Source organism: Lepidochelys kempii, chromosome 1 (assembly GCF_965140265.1).
Source record: "Lepidochelys kempii isolate rLepKem1 chromosome 1, rLepKem1.hap2, whole genome shotgun sequence".
Lineage (NCBI taxonomy): Eukaryota > Metazoa > Chordata > Testudines > Cheloniidae > Lepidochelys > Lepidochelys kempii.
This window is the reverse complement of record NC_133256.1, coordinates 239,721,179-239,742,590: the sequence shown is the minus strand read 5'-3', so window position 1 is coordinate 239,742,590 and position 21,412 is coordinate 239,721,179. Positions and strand designations below refer to the sequence as shown.

General features: G+C 47.2%; 1 protein-coding gene across 1 annotated transcript in view; it reads left to right on the top strand.

The window, feature by feature from the left end:
• The window catches only part of CACNA1C (calcium voltage-gated channel subunit alpha1 C), a 704,670-nt gene that overhangs the window by 670,947 nt on the left and 12,311 nt on the right, over positions 1-21,412 (top strand). The window contains exons 40-46 of the mRNA XM_073320186.1: positions 65-172; positions 12,800-12,896; positions 14,634-14,761; positions 16,144-16,278; positions 17,387-17,739; positions 20,420-20,548; positions 21,106-21,215. Of these exons, the coding sequence (XP_073176287.1) occupies positions 65-172; positions 12,800-12,896; positions 14,634-14,761; positions 16,144-16,278; positions 17,387-17,739; positions 20,420-20,548; positions 21,106-21,215 (1,060 nt within the window). The remainder of the gene's footprint in view (positions 1-64; positions 173-12,799; positions 12,897-14,633; positions 14,762-16,143; positions 16,279-17,386; positions 17,740-20,419; positions 20,549-21,105; positions 21,216-21,412) is intronic.

Genomic DNA, 21,412 nt, shown 5'->3' with positions numbered 1-21,412 from the left:
AACGTGTTGCTGAGTAGTGTGTGTTGACTGCATGATTGTTCTGTTTCTTCTCCCTACCCCTTAGCGCCTAGTCTCTATGAATATGCCACTGAACAGTGATGGGACTGTCATGTTTAATGCCACCCTCTTTGCGTTGGTCAGAACAGCACTGAGGATCAAAACTGAAGGTAACCTGTTCAGGCTGCACCTCCTAATCTCAAAAAATGTGTACGACGCATGTGGTTTTATTTCATGCATGTGACTGGGAGTGTAGATGGATGACACCTATGCTGAAATTTACTAGGTCTGAAAATGACATATGGAGATCACATGCATAAAATGATTCCAGCTATTCACTTTGAGTGTTTGGCATGGGAAGCAAATGTAAATGTGTAGAAAGGAATAACACCTCAGAGGAACAGTACAATGTTTCTAGCTAAGCGTCATCCAGGCAACTGGTACCTTTGTAGTATCATTTCTGATTATTAGTAATTTTCCTAGAATTCCCTCTTAGATGATCTTGCAACTAAAGCTGCAGCCGTACTGAATGCTCAGATAACAGTCAGGAAAAGAGGGGGAAATGTGGCATATGTGCCAAAGCTGTAAATCTGCACCTTCAGAGGGCAGCAAATAGGCTCTGGGGTAGCAGCCTGAAATTACTGACCACTCTAGGATCGAGAAAAGATGCTGCCAAAGAACAATCACTGGCCAGTCCAGAGGGCTAGATCCTTAGCCCCCACTCTGTCACCTTTGCAGGAGGAGAACTGCCATAAAGGACAGCTGAGGAGATCCCTTGTGTAGGGGAGTCCAAACGTAGCATGGAGTTGGTCTGGCCATATAAGCACCACCCAGTACTGGCCTCCCTAGCTGTCGGAGGTAATAGAGGACATGGCTGAGAGTGCCTTGCAATCCTGGGCCAATAGAACTGTAACCTATCCTGTTCTAAATTACGCTGGGGGCTGAGTCAGCCCCTTCTTACCCTCAGGCTCAGGGGATCAGCTACAAAGGTGGCTTTAAGTCCTTGGAGCCTGTGCTAAGACAGCTTGACCAAGGATCTTGGCCATAAACAGAGGCATTTCTCAGGTAAAAACCAACCTTCGGGCCCCCTAATCCATCTCCCATTTTAGAGCACATAGAACCAGAAACAGGATTTGACGTTCACATCTGTCCTAGCCTCAAACTCTTTTGTGCTTCCTCCTTGTACTGTTTCGTTCTGCGGACTGTTCCATGGGTTAATCATCTCCTGGGGAAAAATGCTACTTTGCTTCCTTAAGCTTGGTCTACACTACAATGTCAGGTTAACTGGCAAATAAGTCACTTGCATTGACCTAGTTGTGCACGTGTCTACACTTACATTTGTCTCCCACCAATGTACGTGCCCCATTCCAGCGTTGCAGTAACATCCCCTCCCAGAACAGCTTTGAGCCAGGGTCTATGTACTGAGGTTGGCAAAGTGTGAGTGTAGACACTGCATTACTTATGTTGACCCTACCAGTCCTTCAGCAGCTGTCCCACAGTGCCCGACACTAACCACTCAGGTCACAATTGTGAACACCACTGCCCAGGGGTCAGTGGAGACCAGAAGGCAACCCTACCTTTAAAGCACTATGAATTTTTGAAATGTCTTCTCCTGGTTGTCCAGCTTGGCGAGACACCTAGCAGCTCTCTATTGTTGTGTGCAACTGTCCAGCTGCCCATGCCAGCTACCCACTCCAGATGTGCTCCGGCTTGGCGTAGACAGGAGATATTGGATCTCCTGGTTTTACGGGGAGAAGAGGCTGTGCAAGCACAGCTATGGACCAGCTGTAGAAATGTGGACATCTTTGAGCAGATTACACAGGGGACACAGGAGAAGGGGTACGCAGGGATCAGTGGCAGTGCCGCATGGAAGTGAAGGAACGGCATCAAGAATATCAGAATGTCAATCTGCTGCTGAGCTGCGGACCTACTGCTTTTACAAAGAGCTGCATGCCTTACTTGAGAGAGAGCCTACCTCCACCCCACAGACCACTGTAGAGACCTCCAAGGAGCTTAAGTCACCAGCACCTTGCATGAACAGCAAGGAGGAGGAGGAGAAGGAAGAGGAACATTTGACCGGGGGTCCTGCTATGCCGTGAGCCAGGACCTGTTTTTGTCTCCACCGCAGTCCAGTCAGTCCCAGCAGTCAGGCACAGGCGAGCCCATGCAGGGGAAGAAAGCTCGGGTAAGTGTGTAATTGTATTTCCCATTGAAATGATGTACTGATGGGGCCCCCAATCCAACAGGATGTAGCTATCAACTTTTCATTGATTGACTTGTGCTAGAACAGGTAGCGGTAGATGAAAGAGAGAGAGCACTTTTATCTGCTTTTCATTCCCCTGGAGAGTTAGGCAGGCAGAGCATGTAGGGCGGTTTGTTTGGGAACACAGAGGTGTCCCTTGAATCCTCCTGAGAAATCGCAATGGAACTTTCCTGGCAGTATCTGCAATCCCCTGCCAAAGGTTTCTAGGGATGGCAGTTTTATTTCTTCCTCTGCCATAGGACGCTTTCCCACACCAGTCAGCGATAACTTAGGCTGGCACCATTGCAGTGCGTAGGCTAGGAGCATATGGGCCAAATCGTCTTCAGGATGCCAGCAACAGCTGTGCTCTCTGTGCCCTTGATACCCTCAGGAGGGAGATATCAGCTAAAATCACCACTGCCTGTGGACAGTGGTGCCAGTATTCAGTGCCATAGCCCTATACTCATAGTCTCATGCAGCCAAGCAATTCCCTTTTCACTTCTGTCACCCAGGCAGGCCACTCTCAGCGTGACTGGTGCTTTGAGTGGCACGGCGCACAAGCACTTCGAAGCGGAAGTGACAGTAAGCATGTCTTGTTTAAATCTTATGGGGAGCCAGGGAAGGGAGTTCTGAATCTTCACTTTCCATTGTGACTGTACTGACAGCGGTAACTCCATGATTTGTTGCAGCTGCTGCCACTGCAGCCCTGAGGGGGCTCCCCCGACACACACCTGGCATGCCTGAGCCAGATAAGGAGGAGAAAGAAGAGGACTCAGGATGACAAGTGCAGTGAGATCCTGCAAGTCAATGTTGCATCAGACTGTGAGCACAGGGCCTGAAGGGTGAATGTTGCAGAGACCCTGGAGAAGGAAAGAGCAGACAGGAGAAAGGCCCAGGACTCCCAGCAGGAAGTGGAGAGGGAGATGCACCAGACACAGTGAGGCTTCTCCAGTAGCAAACACAGATGCTGAAGACTCTTGTGGACCTACAGGTTCAACAATCCTGGGGTACCTCCCTTTGCAGTTCCTGGGTAACTCCAAGCAACATCTCCCTACAGCCCCCTCAATATTCCCTGCAGCATCAAGGCCCGCATCCCTACCCCTACCACTCCACTGTGAGGGACATTAAAGACAACCACAGCTTCACCTACGCTGAGCTGTGAAAGCCACGGTTGCTGTATGTGTAGGTAAAATGAACATCCCTTGTTAAGTTCTATTCCAGTCATGTATTCATTTTTTAATATATTTGCTTTTAAATTGCACAGATTTCTCTTTGCACAGCTTTTGTTACTGAATAAAATTCTATTATTTGGAAAATAATTCATCTTTACTAGTTCACAACATACGATGCAAAGTCCATAGCAGTTCTGAAACCACTACTTCTTCTTCAAGAGCTGTCCCTGTGGGTGCTCCACTCCAGGTGTTGGTGCGCCTTTGTGCCTTCGCTTGGAAATTTTTACAGCAGTACTCACACGTGCACTGCCTGCCTCATGCGCTGAATGTGCCTCAGTAACACGCACACACGGCCCGGGCTCCTCAGTTCCTTTTCCATCGTCCCCAGCCTGAGACGAAGCTCAGCAATCTCGCTCAATTAGTTCTCGCTTTAGATAGATTATTAGTTGTTTATACAGTTTATGTAGTCTTTTCTAGTCAAATAAGTTTCATTTCCCCCTTCTCTTAAAAAAAAAATTTTCTTCCCATTCTTTTTCTGTCAGCGAGACAGTTTATACTATGCCTGGCTTGCCAGGTTTTAAGAGATGCACTACGTGCAGAGAAGCCATCACTATCTCTGATGGCAATTCTCAATGTGTTCGCTGTTTGGGAGAATCCCACGTCCCGCAAAAATGTGTCCACTGCAATAAACTGAAGGGTAGGGCACAAAAGGACAGAGACTCAAGTTAATCCTAATGGAGAAGTCCCACAGACCTGCCTCTGACCCAGGTCAGGAGTCCTACTTGAGACAGAGCCCTCCTAAGTCCAAAGGAGAAGAAAAAAAACAGAAAAACAGCCAGCTTCATCACCTCACAGAGACCAGCCAGCATCCAAATGGTCTCCGAACAGGTCTGTCTCGTCAGTGCCGACCGCTCTGTGGCTCAACACATACAACGCTCTGGGCACCTCTGGCACTGTCTGTACCCCAGCTGCTGCCGGTACACACCACTCCGGTGCCGAGGCAACAGGGCTTAAAGTTTCCTGCCTGTTCTAATACAGCACCACACAATACCGCAAAGGACTCAGTGCCTACTCAGCTGAGCATGCCTGTGATGCGCACAAGTATGGTTGCTGTCCTGGCACCGACATCTCAGCCACTTATGACTATGCATACAGTGCTGCAACAATCGGCACCGGCCGACCCTTTGGCACCCCCGCCACACTCAGCGCTGTATATTCTGGATCCTTCTACCATGGCACCACAATTTATTCATTCCAGCGATTTGCTAATCTCACCAACTCCACATTCTCCATTACTTGGTACCGATCTCTCACCGGGACCGTCAGCACAGCACCGACAGCTATCCCCTATTCCCTCTCACTTTTCTAGTAATGGGGACGACGAAGTGGAGGGAGTTTTTTCACCATACCATTCCTCCCCCCTTCACACCCCGACTAGCATGGGACCAAGAAGACCCAGGGACTTACCACCCTGGTATGGACACCGGTGGATGGGAGCACCCATGCCCTTCCCCTGACAATGGCATTACTGAAACCCATGGGGGTCCTACAGCAGGCATCACGGTAGCCGATATAGCCCACACAGAGGTGACATTAGATCTCCTTCTATACCCATCCACAGTTCTGCGACAGACAGACAGGAGCTTCCTGCAACGGTGCATGCAGATGAGGAGGCCCTGAACCCTCCCAAAATAATAATAATTCATCCACCTCATCGGAAGAGGCTATTATGCCCCCACCCCCAACAATAGCGGATGATTTTACTCATTTTCAGGACCTCTTCAAAAGAGTGGCCAATGAGCTCAAGATCACTCTGGAGGAGGTGTTGGAGACTCAGCATGAGCTGACCGACATATTACAACCTTTGACCTCCTCCAAGATCACTCTACCCATTAATGGAGCCATTATGGACCCTGCCAAGAATATCTGGCAAACCCCAGCCACCATATCCCCTACCTGCAAAAGGGCAGACCGGAAATACTATATCCGCTTCAGGGGCTCAGAATTCCTTTTCACGCATCCAGCAACAAATTCACTGGTAGTAGAATCAGCCAACCAAAAGAACAAACAGCAGCATTTCCAGTCCACTCCCTCTGACAGGGACAGCAAAAGAATCGACCTACTCGGCCACAAAGTTTATGCATCATCCACACTACAATTTAGAGTGGCAAACTACGTGGCCCTACTGGCCAAATATGATCACAGAAATTACGGGAAACTCATGGACTTTATTAATGACATCCCAGAGGACAAGAGACAACAATTCAAAGCAATAGTCTCTAAAGGGCAGATTATTTCCCACACGGCATTGCAGGCTGCCCTCAATGCTGCAGACACAGCTGCCAGGTCCACCACGATGGTCATAATGATGCATCGAGCTTCATGGTTTACCTCTTCTTCTTTCCCATGTGAGATTCAAAACACCATGGAGTATCTTCCCTTTGATAGCGAGAAGTTATTTGCAGCAAAAACCAATGAGGTGCTGCACACAATGAAGGATTCCAGAGCGATGCTTAGATCCCTAGGCACCAGCACCTAGAAGAAGACAATACAGGTATCAGCCTTACCAACGCCCACGATACCCGGCCTACACACAACAACAGAGGTCATATGACCACCAGCAGCAACACTGCCAGAGACCCAGGCATCAGCGATGACGCCCCACAACATCAGTACCATTGCAAACCCTTCCATCTCATAAGCAGATTTGAAGCCTTAGCTGAGGATATACAAGACCTCCCACTTACTCCAGCGCTTATACTTTGCATCCAACTTTTTGGTCACCGTTTACTCCCATTCTACCACAACTGGGGAGCCATCACTATGGATAGATGGGCCCTAGAGGTCATCCGATTGGGCTATTCCATCCCTTTCCTGTCCATACACCCTCAACTGCCCCCGCGCCCCCCGTCCCTCTTCAGGGTCCTCTCTCATGACCACTTGCTCCAACAAGAGGTGCAACATCTTCTACAAATAGGAGCAGTCGAGACAGTGCCCAATCAGCACAGGGGAAAGGGTTTTTATTCCCACCACTTTTTGACAGAAAATAAAAGTGGGAGATGGGGACCCATCCTTGACCTCGGGCGACTCAACAAATTCGTCAAAAAGCTAAAATTCAGAATGGTTACCCTCACAGCCATAATTCCAGTGCAGGAGCAGCAAGATTGATTTTCAGCCCTCGACCTGCAGGATGCTTATTTTCATGTATCTATACACCCTGCCCACAGGCGTTTTCTCAGATTTGTTACAGGCTCAAACCACTACCAATACAGGTTCTGCACTTTGGCCTCTCAACAGCACCCTGCATTCTCGTGGTGGCAACGGCGCACCTACGAAAAAAGGAGTCATAATTTTTCCCTACCTGGACGATTGCCTGCTCAATGCACAGACTCTCAGGGAGGCCATCCAAGCTCTCGACTGCTTCCAGGGTCTGGGCATACAAATAAACAAAAACAAATCCACATTAACTCCTACTCAATTACTAGAGTTCATAGGAGCTCACCTTGATTCCATAACCAGACTTGCATCTCTCCCATCTGACAGACTCAACACCATAAAGAATCTTGTCGCCAAGTTGCAAAACAGCCTGCAGGGCACTGTCCGGAACTGTCTGCAACTTCTTGGCCATAGGGCCTCTTGCACTTTTCTGGTCAAGAATGCACGCCTCTACATGTGATGTCTGAAGGGTTGAATGACCACTGTCTACAGACCGAATGTGCACGGCCTAAACAGACTTCTATCCATATCTACCAAAGTCAAGGACTCACTCACATGGTGGACTCTTCCACACAACCTCTGCTTCAGAGTCCCGTTTGAGCAGGAGTCCCCCTCTGTTGTAATTACCACAGATGCTCCCCTCACGGTTTGGGGGGGCTCACATGGCACACCACACCACTCAGGGACTCTAGTCCCCTACAAAAGCTTCATTACACATAAATCTTTTAGAGCTTCGAGCGGTCCGCAACACCTGCCTCCAATTTCTCCCACACATCCAGAACCAACACATCAGGATCATGACTGACAACATCACCTGCATGTTTTATATAAAGAGACAAAGAGGAGCTTGATCCCACTCGTTCTGCACGGAGCCTATGAAACTTTAGAATTGGTGCCTCCAACACAATATCCAAATTTCAGCCTCCTACCTACCTGGTTCACTAAACACCACTGCGAACAAGCTCAGCAGATCTTTTCCCCTAGATCACAAATGGGAGATAAATAATACCATCCTATACAACATATTCAAAATATGGGGCTATCCATGACTGGATCTTTTTGCAACCGTGACCAAAAAAAATGCCCGAAATTCTGTTCCAGAGTGGGCCTAGGAAAGCACTCGGTGGGAGACACATTCATCATCAAATGGAGTGATGATTTCCTATTCACATTCCCCCCGATACCACTTCTTCACAGGGTGTTACAAAAATGCGAGAGGAGAGGGCCAGAGTCATACTAATAGCCCCTACGTGGCCCAGACAAGCATGGTACTAATTTTTAACGAGGATGTCACTTTGCCCGCCGATTCCACTTCCCCACCCCCTTCTGAACCTATTATCACAACGCAAGGGTAAACTAAATCACGCCAACATAACAATGGCTGGACGTCAAAGCATGGCTCATCAATGGTTCTCTAATGAGGAACTAAATTGCTCTGAACAGGTACAAAGAGTACTATTACATAGCAGAACACAGTTCACACATACCACCTATCTCCATAAATGAACTAGGTTCACTCACTGGTGCTCCGCCAAGCAAACCGCTCCTGCTTACACCCCTCTTTCACTAATACTAGACTTTCTTTTAGAACTTAAGCTATCTGGGCTCTCCTTTAGCTCCGTAAAGGTACATTTAACAGCAATTACGGCTTTCCACAATAAGACGGGAAACGCTACTATCTTCGCCCCCCCCATCACAAAGCGGTTCCTCAAGGGCCTCCAGACCCTATCCCTGGACATTAGACCACCCACTCACCCTGGGACCTACACTTCGTCCTCACATGCTTGATGTGCCATCCATTTGAGCCACTTGCAACATGCTCACTCTCACATCTATCCATGAAAACTGCGTTTTTAGTTGCCATTACATCTTCCAGATGTGTAGGAGAACTTGGAGCGCTTATGTTGACCCACAGTACACTATATTTTTTAAAGACAAAGTCACGCTCTGAACACATCCTAAATTTCTTCCGAAGGTGCATTCCTCCTTCCACCTCAATGAACCTATCCATCCACCAACCTTCTTTCCTAAACCGCATGTGAACACTTTCAAATCAGCAATGCACATACTCGATGTGTGCAGAGTATTGTCCTTTTATTTGGATAGGACTAAGCCCTTTAGGGCTTCCCCTAAACTTTTCATTTCAATCGCAGAACGATCCACAGGCAAATCCATCTCTACCCAGAGAATATCCAGTTGGATAGCAGACTGCATCCGCCTATGCTACCAACTAAAGAAGATGAATCCTCCAACTTCTGTTAGAGCACACTCCACCAGATCTGTGTCAACGTCTGTGGCATTCTTACGTAACATTCCCCCCACAGGTATTTCCAACGCTGCCATCTGGGCTTCAGAGCATACCTTTGCTAAACATTATGCTCTTACTCAGGACCCCGACCGACATTCGAATGGGCCGAGCTGTCCTGTCTACAGCTTTCTTACCAAATCCGAAGTCCCTACCTCCTTAAGAGATACTGCTTTTCAGTCACCTGGAGTGGAGCACCACAGGGACATCTCTCTCTCGAAGAGGAGGTTACTCACCTGTGCAGTAACTGACATTCTTCGAGATGAGTGTCCCTGTGGGTGCTCCACTACCCACCCTCCTCCCCTCTACTTCGGAGTTTGGAGCTGTCTCTGGTGTAGAGAAGGAACTGAAGAGCCCAGACCACGTGCACATATTATTGAGGCACATTTGGCACGTGAGCGAGGCACCACAAGTGTGCGGCCCGTGCAAGTACTGCTGTAAAAATCTCCGAGCGAAGGCACGGGGTGCAGCAACACCTGGAGTGGAGCACCCACCAGGGACACTCATCTTGAAGAACGTCAGTTACTGCACAGGTGAGTAACCTCCTCTTACTTGTTATCGTACAGTGTGACACAACTCATAGATCCAGTGACAGGCACAATGTAATAATCATCAATGTACCACGAGCAACACAAAACGAGTAGGTGCACTGACACTGTTATATTCATAGATGTACCCCAACCTCACATAACTCCTGGCAGGCTGCAAAACTGCAGAGACAGGCAGGGCACAGAACACCACAGCACATTACTTGTGGCTTGCTGTAAAAGTGCTCTTTCAAAGCCTTCCTGGGCCGGATAGCTCCACACTGGCCTTTTCTTATAGCCCGTATGTCGGGCTGTTCAAACTCAGCAGAAAGCCACTCCACCTCTGCCATCCAGCCTGGCGGCAGCTTTTCCCCCTTTGCCTCACAGATGTTATGCAGAACACAGCAGGCAGCTGTAATAATTTTTTTTCCACTGAGCGCCTGTCTTGTCAGTAAACTATGCCAGCCTCCCTTCACTCTACCAAAAGCACAGTCAGCTGTCATTCTGCACCTGCTGAGCTGGTAGTTGAATCTTTCCTTGGTGCAGTCGAGATATACGGCTTTGGGAGCAAGGGGTAGGCTGGGTCCTCCAGTTACCATCTCATCATCCCCAGTGATAATCCTCTAGTCAGGAAAGAAAGTTTCTGCTTGCAGCTTTCTGAACAGTCCTGTGTTTACTTAAAGATGTGAGCGTCATGCACGTAACCTGAGTAGCCAAGGCTGATATCAGTGAAGTGTCCCCAGTGATCCACCAACACTTACATAACCATAGAAAAGTTGCCCTTTCTGTTGATGCACTCTGTGGCAAGGTGTGATGGGGCCAAAATAGAGATATTTGTGCCATTTATTGCCTCATCACAATTTGGGAACCCCGTTGCTGCAAATCCATCCACTGTGGCCTGCACATTGCTGAGAGTCAAAGTACTGCATAGCAGGGGACGACTGATGGCCCTGTATGACAGTAGCCTCCGCAGTGGATTTTCCCGTTCCAAAATTGTTTCCCACTGACGTTTCCACAGTGCAAGAGCCACTCACTTCTCCGCTGTCCATGCAGCTCTCATTCTGGTGACCTGCACTGGAGGGCTGGGGCAAGCTCAGCAGGCAGATCCAGGAACGTGTCCTTGAGCCGTCTGAAAGTTCTGCAGCTGCTGCTCATTGTCCCACTCGTGCGTTACGATGCGGTCCCATCCATCAATGCTCGTTTCTTGGGCCCAAAAGTGACGCTCCGCTGTCTGCAGATGCTCCGTGAATGCCACCGACAACTGTGCATTGGTTCTCACTGTGTTCCACCGCAGTCTGTCCTCCGTGAAATCATCATGTTTCCCACTGACTTGGGTCTCTTTACAGCTCTGCAGTTATCAGAGGATAGTCCGTCCTGTGCTTTCAACGCTTATGACAATAGTGCAGAGCTGTGCAGGCTCCGTGCTTCTGTCAGAGATGGTGGAGAACGAGGCAGCAGTGTGGGTTCGTGGGATTTTTTTTAAAAGTGCAAAAATTATGGGCTATAGATAACAATATGGGATGGAGACAGTTGAAAACTGGGAAGTTGACCTCTTGCGCCCAGTCACTGGGTGATTCGTTTTGGCTCCACCGTGCATTGCTCAAACTTCCCAAAAGGCAGTGGACACTGGATGGTGGCAAGTTGCATACCGGGATACCTACCCATGGTGCACCACACTGGGCATCGATACAAGCACTCCTGCTGAGTACACGCAGCGCTGGCGCAAGGAGCCAAGTACACACACCTGCACAAGGAATATACTAACTGCGGTAGCTTTATGCCAATGTAACTTGCGTCGACCAAAGTTTGTGGTGTAGACGTGGCCTTAGCTTCAAACAAGGTAAGTGTGGTCTTCGTGGTTAAAGCAGGAGACTGGGAATCAGAACGCACGAGTTCTAATTCCTGACTTTGACACTGACTTGCTGTGTAATCCTGAGCAAGTCACTTAACGTGATCATTCATTAAGAGCTGCTGGTGTGCACAGTGCTGTGCAGAACATTGGGGAGGAGGGAGTTCCCAAAGGAGCTTCTGGTGTTAGGTCCAATCCTGCAAGGCAGGAGGGGGAGGGGACTCCTACTGTAAGTCCACAGGGGGCTTACAAAACTGGGCCCCTCATTAGTCTGACAGAACATTAGGGGCTTGGAAAGCACCAGATGGGGGTGGAACCTGCAAGGGGTGCAGAAGGCAATATTGATCTGGTTGTAAGGGCCTGGGAGTTCACTTAGGGTAACAATGATAGACTCCATGAGGCAAGTGCACTTGGGGAGGAGAGGGTGGTAGTTTGATCCACCAGAAGGAAGGGAATTCCATGCATAAGGGACTGCATGGAAGAAGGGGCATACACGAGAGTCAGAAAAATAAACCAAAGGGGCTGTAAGGTGGAAGGGGATCACAGACAATGGAGATACTAATATTTACTCACTCCCAGAGGTGTTGTGTTGCTTGATTCAGTAATGTCTGTTAAGGGGTTAGAGTTCCTTGGATGCAATATGCAATATCCTAGTCCCTGGTATGGTCCCCTCAAGTACTTTTGTACCATACTTATGTACCTCCAAGGTGGAACCTATTAAGCTATCAAAGCCCTTCCTCATAAAATGAGCAAGAATACCTTTAAAATACCCTTTGTATTAGTTCATCAGAATGCTTTGCATGTCTCTAGTACCTTCCCTGTAGCACTTCATACACCACCAAATTCAGACTCTCAACTTCCCTGTGAGGTGGGTAGTATCTATGCTTTGCAGATGGGGAAATTGTGGCACAGAGCGGGGAAGAGCTGGGAGTAGAATCCAGGTCTCCTGACTCCTAGCTGTGCTGTTTCTACAAGATGGTTCTTCCTTTGGAAATATTTCCCCTCCACAGGCCCTTTCCTGTCACGGCTCTGACTTCACTGGACCTCCGGAAAGGCGGGAAGTGCTGTATCAGATCATGCATGTGGTCATTTATAGCATAAAACGGTGCTACAGTTTTCTGTCTCCCTCGGCCAGGCTGCTCAGGCAATGCCCATCCAGAGCAGACGTCCAACCACACCCAGAATCAGAATGTGCACTCCCACCTTTCCATCTCTCCACGGGAGGTGTGAGCAGCTCCTGACTCTCTGCACATTTCCGAATGAGACTGCCTGCTGTGAGCATGAGGGAGTAAGCCATGGTCAGACATTCCCATTGCCCACATCCAATTGCCCTCTGCTACTCTTGAAGTGTTCTCCTGCTGTAAGAGAGTGCATTCGGCAGACTTTTGAGCCACTCTTTTCCTTTTGGTATGCCGGAGCATAGGTGTGAAATTTTCTCCTCTGCTGGAGCTGGCTTAATTCCTCTGTTCACTGATTCCCCTGGCAGGTAACCTGGAGCAAGCCAATGAGGAGCTGCGAGCAATCATTAAGAAAATCTGGAAGCGCACCAGCATGAAGCTGCTGGATCAGGTTGTGCCCCCGGCAGGTGGTGAGCAAACTAGCCTTTCCTTGTCTATCTTGTCACCCCTTTCTCTACCTGCTGTTTGTCTTTCCATAATCCTGTCACTTTTGTGGTTCTGGGTAGGATATGGGAGGCATGCTTTCCTCTACAGGATGGTATCTGTCAGACTGGACATTATAGCAGATTGAGTGCAGATCATGCCTGTACCAATGTAACCCTCTAAATGGGCAACTTTTGGGAGGAGGTGGAGATGTCAGGGTAGAAGAGAAAACAATATTCTCAGATGCATACACCAGATCTAAATGGAGTGATGTTTACAGTTCTCTACACACTCCCAGTGAGCCAAGGACAACAGGATTTTGCCTTACATTGCCCATGGCCTTTCTCTGGAGGGCTAGATGCTTATCAGTATTGCATAACACTAATGTGATCCCTGGTACAGGGTGTTCTATTTGTTTGCCTTGTCAGTAACTATTTGATGCCAGGGAGAGAAGCAACATTTAGTAGCCGTAGGCAGGGCATATAAGAGCAGAGTAACATCACTTTTATCAGTGTGTCAAAAATAAACCTTCAACCTTGAGCTAAGGCTATGGCCTCTTCTCCTGGGTTCCTAGGCCTGTGCTTTGTACTCCTGTCAGATCCATATGGACACAGGGGGCCAGATTCTCAGCTGGTGTAAATTGGAATAGATCCACATCTGGCCCAGTATGTTATTGAGGTAGATTTGGGGAGTATGCACCAGGATTTTATCTGAGGCATGCTTTCTGTCCCCTTCCCCCTCCCTTCCTTTTCTGCTACCTACTTTCTGTCTCACTCTCCCCTCTCACCCTCTGTCCCATTTTTCTCTTTCCCACAGCCCCTTTATCCCTCCCTCTTTACCCTCCCACAGCCCCTCCTCTTAGCCCATCCTCCCCCAACTCCTGACCCCCTCACAGCATCAGAACAATGACCCCCTTCTTTTCTGGTCCATCCATCTCCTGACAGCTCATCCTAGGCAGGAGCATGATTGACACTGGTGGTTTCCAGATACGGGGTGTCTGGTCTCCCCTCTTGTACCTTAATAATGAGCCTTCATGCTGGGCTGGGGAGGCGCAGCAGCGCTGCATTATTCCTGACCCCCCATTCAGGCTGTCACTCAGAATCGCACCTTGGGGATCGTCTATAGTTAAGGTCAGATCCTGAAGTCTTTGCTCAGTCCATGTCCTCACAGAAGTCAATGTCCCACAAAACTTCCATTGACTCCACGTGAGTTTTGCCTAAATAAAAACTGAGTTAGATTTGACCCATTGACATCAATGAGAGTTTTGGCTGAGTAAAGGGAGAGCAAGGACTGCAGGATTTGTCCCTTGGTTTGAAGCAATCCAAGTTCCCTTTTGGGTTATAGCAGGTACTAACTCACAGTAGGACGTTGAGGTCTTAACTGGGAAATTAGTACAAGCGACTGAAATGGTCAGGAGCCATGTCTGTATAGCAAATGTACCCATCAGGTGGCCCTGCAGTTAGAGGCATTCTATACCAGTATAGCTAACCTATGCCCATAGATGTAAGCCATCTCTGAGCCCCACAGAGCCTCTGCAAACAGCTATAGCTCTGGAGTAAATGTGCCCTCTAACCTGCTGTACTTGTACCCTCAAAACAAATGTCTTTGCCTTTCTTTGGTTCCTGGTATTTCTTCTGTAAATGGCAAAGCTTTGCAGCTTGTACTGGTGAATTCACTCTTTAAAATCAGCTGCTTGCTTGCTTTTGGAAATATCCCCCATACAGATGATGAGGTGACAGTTGGGAAGTTTTATGCCACTTTCCTGATCCAAGAGTATTTCCGGAAATTCAAGAAACGTAAAGAACAAGGCCTCGTGGGCAAACCCTCACAGCGGAATGCTCTCTCCTTGCAGGTGAGTCATGGGCAGATATGGGCCTGAGTGACACAGGAATGAAACAAGGACATAGAGCTGGAGGTTTAATATGTTTTTACACCTCCTTAACCTTGTTACAGTCAAGGACACTTGGCCATGCCTCCTTCCCAGCAAGTGCCATGCACTTTGGGGACTGTATTGAGCAACGGACAGCCCCCACACCCCATTAGAGGGAACATTGGAGGCACCTTGAGCTGCCACGTCAACCCCTCCAGATAGACGTACATCTGTCAAAGGCCATGCACCCTTCCTTATGCTGGCAGGATGCTGGGGTGAATTATGTTTATAGTTGATTAATCCATTGGTAATGTTTGGCAAGTGCTTTGGGTTCCATTTGGATAGCTGGTACTAAATAAATGTAAGATTGTTACTGTTGTCATGTTTCATCCTAAACCCCTCTGAGGAGGGAGTCATTATGGATAAGTAAGGGACGGTATCTGGCAGTTAAAAAAAAAACAAGGCAGATGCCTGGATTCAAGAGGCATCATAGTCCAGTGGATAGGGCATGGGACTATGAGTCCTGGGATCTAGTCTCAGTTCTGCCACTCATTCACTATGTGGACTGCTAGATTGCATGTCAGAAGCTTCCGCTGCATTTCTGAAAAAAGAATTTTGCGTTGATTACAGCTGCAGAACTCAGGGCAAGCCCCAGCTCTATAGACTACTGAAACTGTTACAGTAAGAAAGAGAGATAATACTGGACTCCAAGCAAATAATCTGCCATGTGAGAAATAGGCTGATACGTACACAGCATCAGCATAGGACAGCTTAACTGTTTCCTAGAACAACACTAATTGAGACACGTTCCAATTAATAAGGTTTGGTAAATGCTGCGTATAGTTTCTGGCTAAAATTTCCAAATCTGAGTGCCAAAAATTCAGCTCTCCATTCCATATTTAAGTACCTGAATAAAATTGGCCTGATTTTCAAAGATGCTGAACTCCCATTGACTTCAGCTGAAGTGTAGGTGTTCAGCTCTTTTATTTGTGTGCCTGAATATGGATTTAGGAGCCAAACTCTAAAGCACCCATGCTTGCTCATTTGGGCTTGTATGTTTATGCACATGTGCTGTACTTGTTAAAAGAAGCACCTGGTAATGAAGAGTCCTGGGTTCTATTTCCAATTCTGCCAGAAATTTGCTATGCAGCCTTTAGCAACTTACCCTCTTTGTGAGTTGGTCTCGCCACCTCTAAAATGGGAATGGGGTAACAGTACCTGCTGACCTTACAGGGAGGTGGTGAGGTTAAATTAATCAATGTTCATAAAGTGCTTGGCAACAGATGATGTGCAGTGTAAAGTGATACTGTTTTTATTGCTCACCTAACTACATGAAGACAGTGTTACATGGTACTGTTTTCCAGGCCGGGTTGCGCACATTGCACGACATTGGGCCAGAGATCCGACGGGCAATCTCCGGAGACCTGACAGCCGAAGAGGAGCTAGACAAGGCCATGAAAGAAGCTGTTTCTGCTGCCTCTGAAGATGATATCTTCAGGGTAGGTGCTGCTGCTGTAATCCTTCTTTGCCTCTTGAATGAGGCTACATTCTGAGCCCAATACATTAGATTGGAGAGTGCTATATGATACATTTCAGTTTCTCTCTCTCAGTTTCCCAGGCTGTTTTAGAGAACAGAAATGGAAAATATAAAGCTATAAGTCAAATAGAATCAGATGGCCAAATCCTGAGGGCCTCATGTAGTTTTCACTCCATTTTTCCTCAGTGGGAGTTTTGCCTGAGTAAAGACTAAATACGGTCCGAGTGAGAATGTCAGGGTTTGACCCACAGAAATTGAAAAAACAAATCAGGTCATCACGTCCATGTTCCATCCTACGCATTACTGATCCACTACATTCTCTAGTGCTTCGTTTACTCCACTTTTAAGCAACCCAAGCAATGGGTCTTCCAGCACTTCCCTGGGAGGCAGTCCCACCCCTCATACATCTCACCATGGAGAATTTTTTTCTGAACAATCAGCCTAAATTTTCTTTTCTTTAGTTACGCCCTTTGGGCAACCGTCAACATTCCCTCTCCCTCGTTGGTGCCTCTACCCTTCAAATACTTACAGAAAGTTACTCTATCTCCCCTTCATTATGGCTTAGTCAAGCTCTATGTAACAGGCTCTTTAAACCTTTCCTCACTAGTCCCTCCTGCTGGTTAATTATTTTTGTTGCTGTTCTCTGAATTCCTTCTAGTGAGTGGATCTCTTTCTGCTACTGTGGTATGCAGAATTGAACACAATAGCCCAGATTCTCCATCCCACCCAAACTCCACTCAACACAGGAATGGAGGGGAGGTGCAAAGATGGCTCTTCACCACTTGTAGGCGTCTCTGTATTCTGGAGCTGGCTCTTGTCATCTATCAGAGCACGACATTAGAGCTCATCTATAACGAACCCCTCCCGGTCCCATCACAGCCCCTCTGACAGAGATGCCCATATTCTAGGGTTATTTCCTGGTAGGGAGACATTCTGCTTGTACAGGGCCATATCACAATGCCAAATTGGTCCCCAAATTTTCTTTCTCCAAACATTGCTTTAAGGTTTAGTGTCCTCATTTGCACATAGTCTCACTCACCAAGAGAAAATGTTTTCTGTTTTGCTGACAGAGGGCTGGTGGCCTGTTCGGAAACCATGTCAGCTACTACCAAAGTGATGGCAGGAGCTCATTCCCCCAGACATTCACCACCCAGCGCCCTTTGCACATCAATAAATCTGGCAACAACCAGGGAGATACGGAGTCCCCGTCACACGAGAAGCTAGTGGATTCCACCTTCACTCCCAGCAGCTACTCGTCTTCGGGTTCCAATGCCAACATCAATAATGCCAACAATACTGCCTTGTCCCGCTTCCCCAGCCCACCCAGCTACCCAAGTACTGTCAGCACGGTGGAGGGGCATGGCACACCCTTGTCACCCACCATACGAGTGCAAGAGGCCCCTTGGAAACTCACTTCCAAAAGGTAAGCTCCAAAGAAGCAATGGGCTAATGAAACCAACGTATATGTACAATTTTTAAAAAATGATATTGCCTAGTTAAAGTCATGCTACAACAGGCTAGAGGCAGGACAAGGTGCTGTCGTGCATGGGATTTGAGGTGAGCTCTCCGGTTCATCACTTGCTGCCTAGACCAGCAATGCTGCAGAAGCACCACATTCAGCCTCTGGGAAGAAGGACTGCTTAGCACCACCACTGATCAACACCCTCCATCTCCCAGGCTATAAAATTGGTATCTGAAGGGAGCTGCATCCTAGGTTGTAGGGAGGTGTTTTACCTAAGGCAAATTAAATAGAGAAGGAATGGGGAAATGCAATTCATACTTGAAAACATTAGAGGAAAGACTCTAGACCAGTATTTCTCAATCAGCAGGTGACAACTCCCAGGGAGCTAATAAAATGCAATCAGGAGGGATGCGAGGCATTCAGAAATGTACTATAATCTAAAGCAAAGGAAATTTTCCCTATCTCTCCATACAGCCTTACCCTTCAAAGTCAGGTATTCACTGTTAACCTGTCAAAACACACATGAATGAATTATATCATAGGTTTATCACTGTTATCTTTCATACACGTTTTACTTGGTTATAATAAATGTAAAAGGGTCATGAATATTTCTGACTTCAAATAAAGGATAGCCAGCCTGAAAAGGTTGAGACCAAATGTTCTAGAGAAGAAGAGAAGAGACTAACAAGACGAGGATGCCAGAGGTGTATGAGTTTGCTTGAATAAAGAATCCCGTAGCTTTTCCATTTCCCAGCCTTCCTTTTGGAAGCTATAGGCATTTCACATACTTCCATACTCCTCCTCCTCCTTACTTGTGTTTATGTTCCTGACATAGTCTTCTTTTTCCCCCTTGCTTCCTTGGTGAACTAGGACACATTACTATGAAACATTGGGACGGTAGGTGTTTCCTCTCATGCTATAATGGTCTCCAGAGTTGCTCCTGTTGAAGTTAATGTCCAAATCCCCATTATTGTTTCACTTAAGCCCTTCCTTTCAGTGTCAGGAGGGTTAAAAGAAGTACAGTAGAGCCTCAGAGTTACAAACACCTCGAGAACGGAGGTTGTTTGTAATTCTCAAAAGTTCATAACTGAACAAAATGTTATGGTTATTCTTTCAAAAGTTTACAACTGAACATGGACTTAATACAGCTTTGAACCTTTACTATGCAAAAGAAGAATGCTGCTTTCCCTTTATTTTTGTAGTAATTTACGTTTAACACACTACTGTACTGTGTTTGCTTTTTGTGTGTGTGTGTGTCTCTGCTGCTGCTTGATTATGTACTTTGGGTTCTAAATGAGGTGTGTGGTTGACTGGTCAGTTTGTAACTCTGGTGTTCGTAATTCTGAGGTTCTATGGTAATAGTAGTATGGTATCTTCAGGAGACATTCACCAGTTAGGTTCCTCTAGCCATAATGCAGACAACTGTGTGGACTCTGGTAGCTGGATTACCTGGTGGACTCATGTGGAATTTTCACCTCAATCTCCACATGATTTCAGACCTGACCCTTGTCATTCTCTGATCATTGCAGAATGAAGTCTGGTTTAGCCTGTTCTTACCAAAATAGTGTAGGGTTTGACTAGAGCTTTGCCATGTGGGCTGATGAGGGAATGACACTGTTATTCAGGACCTTTTCTTCACCCATACAGCGATGATTGCCAATCATCCCCTGTCTGATCACTCAAGCACTCTTCCTTGGATTTTTTTTCAACTGACGCAAAGCAGCATAAGTATACTCATTTCCCTCCACTCCACCAAGTGGTGTGAACCAGTGACCAAACAACCATGTGTCCCCACTTCTCCTCCTATGGTGCTTCTCTGCCACATTGCTCCCTGCTGACAGCACAGGTAACAGAGTGAAAGTGACTGGACTTCAGATTTCTGAAGCTCTTCATGCTGGCATTTCAGAGATCCAGGTTCTGTTCGGCTGCTTGCACAATCAAACTGTAGCCTAATACCAGGAAGCCCAGCACAGGAAATGGAGGGAGGAGGAGGTAGAGATGGAATTCAAGGTGCTCCACCTACCACAGAATTTGAAAAGCACCCATTGAACTCAATTGAAATTACTCATATTCTGTGATTAGAAAATAAGGAACAAGGATGAGAAAGACAAGGGGAGAGAGACGATGAAAGAGAGCAGAGGGAGAGAAATGGCTCAGAGTGGAACACAGGAAAAAGAGACCATAAGCATCACAGCCCAGAGGGGTGGTATAATGTCAAGGAGGCAGCCTTTGAAATTCCTTACCGGTACTTTGTGACAGCCATAGAAGAAAATCCACCCCGCTCTCCCTCAGGGAATCCATCTCAGGTTTTATACTGAGCCCCATGGGACAGGACTTTAGGAATTTAGTCAGTGCCCTGTGAATGCTCATGCAGTGCAGGCATGATCAATTACATTCATAGTATGTACATCACTACTGACTCTTCATGCTTTGATTAAGGAGCTCCAAGTAAGTGGGGACAAAACAAAAGGTCACTTGTATTTATGAACTGTGCTTCTGTCTTTGATCATCAATTTTTGTGTGATGGCTCGGCACTGGGCCATAACAATAAACGCAGACAGATGGAGCCCTGTCACTTTTGTCTCGGTAGCAGCTTTTCTTTACCATATCCAAATTTTGACTTGCCTTTTTTGCTCATTAGCTCCAGTTCCAGAGACAGCCAGCTGGCAATCGTTTGCCAAGAAGAAGTGTCTCAGGATGAGATTTATGATGAGAATTTGAATGAAGACGTAGAGTACTGTAGCGAACCAAGCCTGATCTCTACTGAAATGTGAGCTTTGCAATACAGTGGCCAAGCTGTTTGGGGTTTTCTGGTTGGGGTGCTGTGTGATATCTTTCTTTAAAGACCCTTCATAAGTTCAGCCGAGGGAATGGAACTAGGGGAAGGCTAGTAAGAAGAAACAGGTTTGCAGATGGAACACTGCGCCAATCCAGATAGCAAAGGATGAAAAAGTGTGCTTAAGCCCAGGCAAATAATATTGGGAAAGGAATTTTTTCTATGATTTCTTGAAGTCCCTTTCCTCCCAGTGGTACCACTGGCAGTGCTACCTCCAGGCCCCTTCACCATCCATTTCTAATGTCTAAAGTTCCCAGATTTTATCACCTGAGCTTTCTCTGTCCCAGTCTTGGATGCTGTCTCTGGAGCATTTAGATCTAGCAAACTAACAAGTTAGCTACATCCCTTCTTCGTGAATAGAGTGTCCTTCCTCTTCCCCTTTTCCTCATCTCCTGCCAAATAGTGCGGCCTTTCCCTAGTAGAAGGGATATCTCATCCAGCATGATACCCTGCTCAAGTGATGGCTCCAACCTCTCTGTTTTTCATTCCAGGCTGTCATACCAAGATGATGAAAACAGACAACTGACTCCACCTGAAAACAACAAAGGGGAGGGCTCCAAGCTGTCTCCAAAGAGTGGATTTCTTCGCTCTTCGTCACTGGGTAATATTCCAGCAGGATGTACAAGCTGTGCTTTCTGATGCCTGGACTGATTTCTCACATCTTGCTGGAGAATCCTGTCATGTGTGACCTCAGGTTTTGATGTGCACTTTGGTTCCCAGGAAGAACATGAGACACAGAGTGCAGGATAAGATCTTGACAATGCACATGTTTTACCAGCAGGCATCTCCATTGCTTAT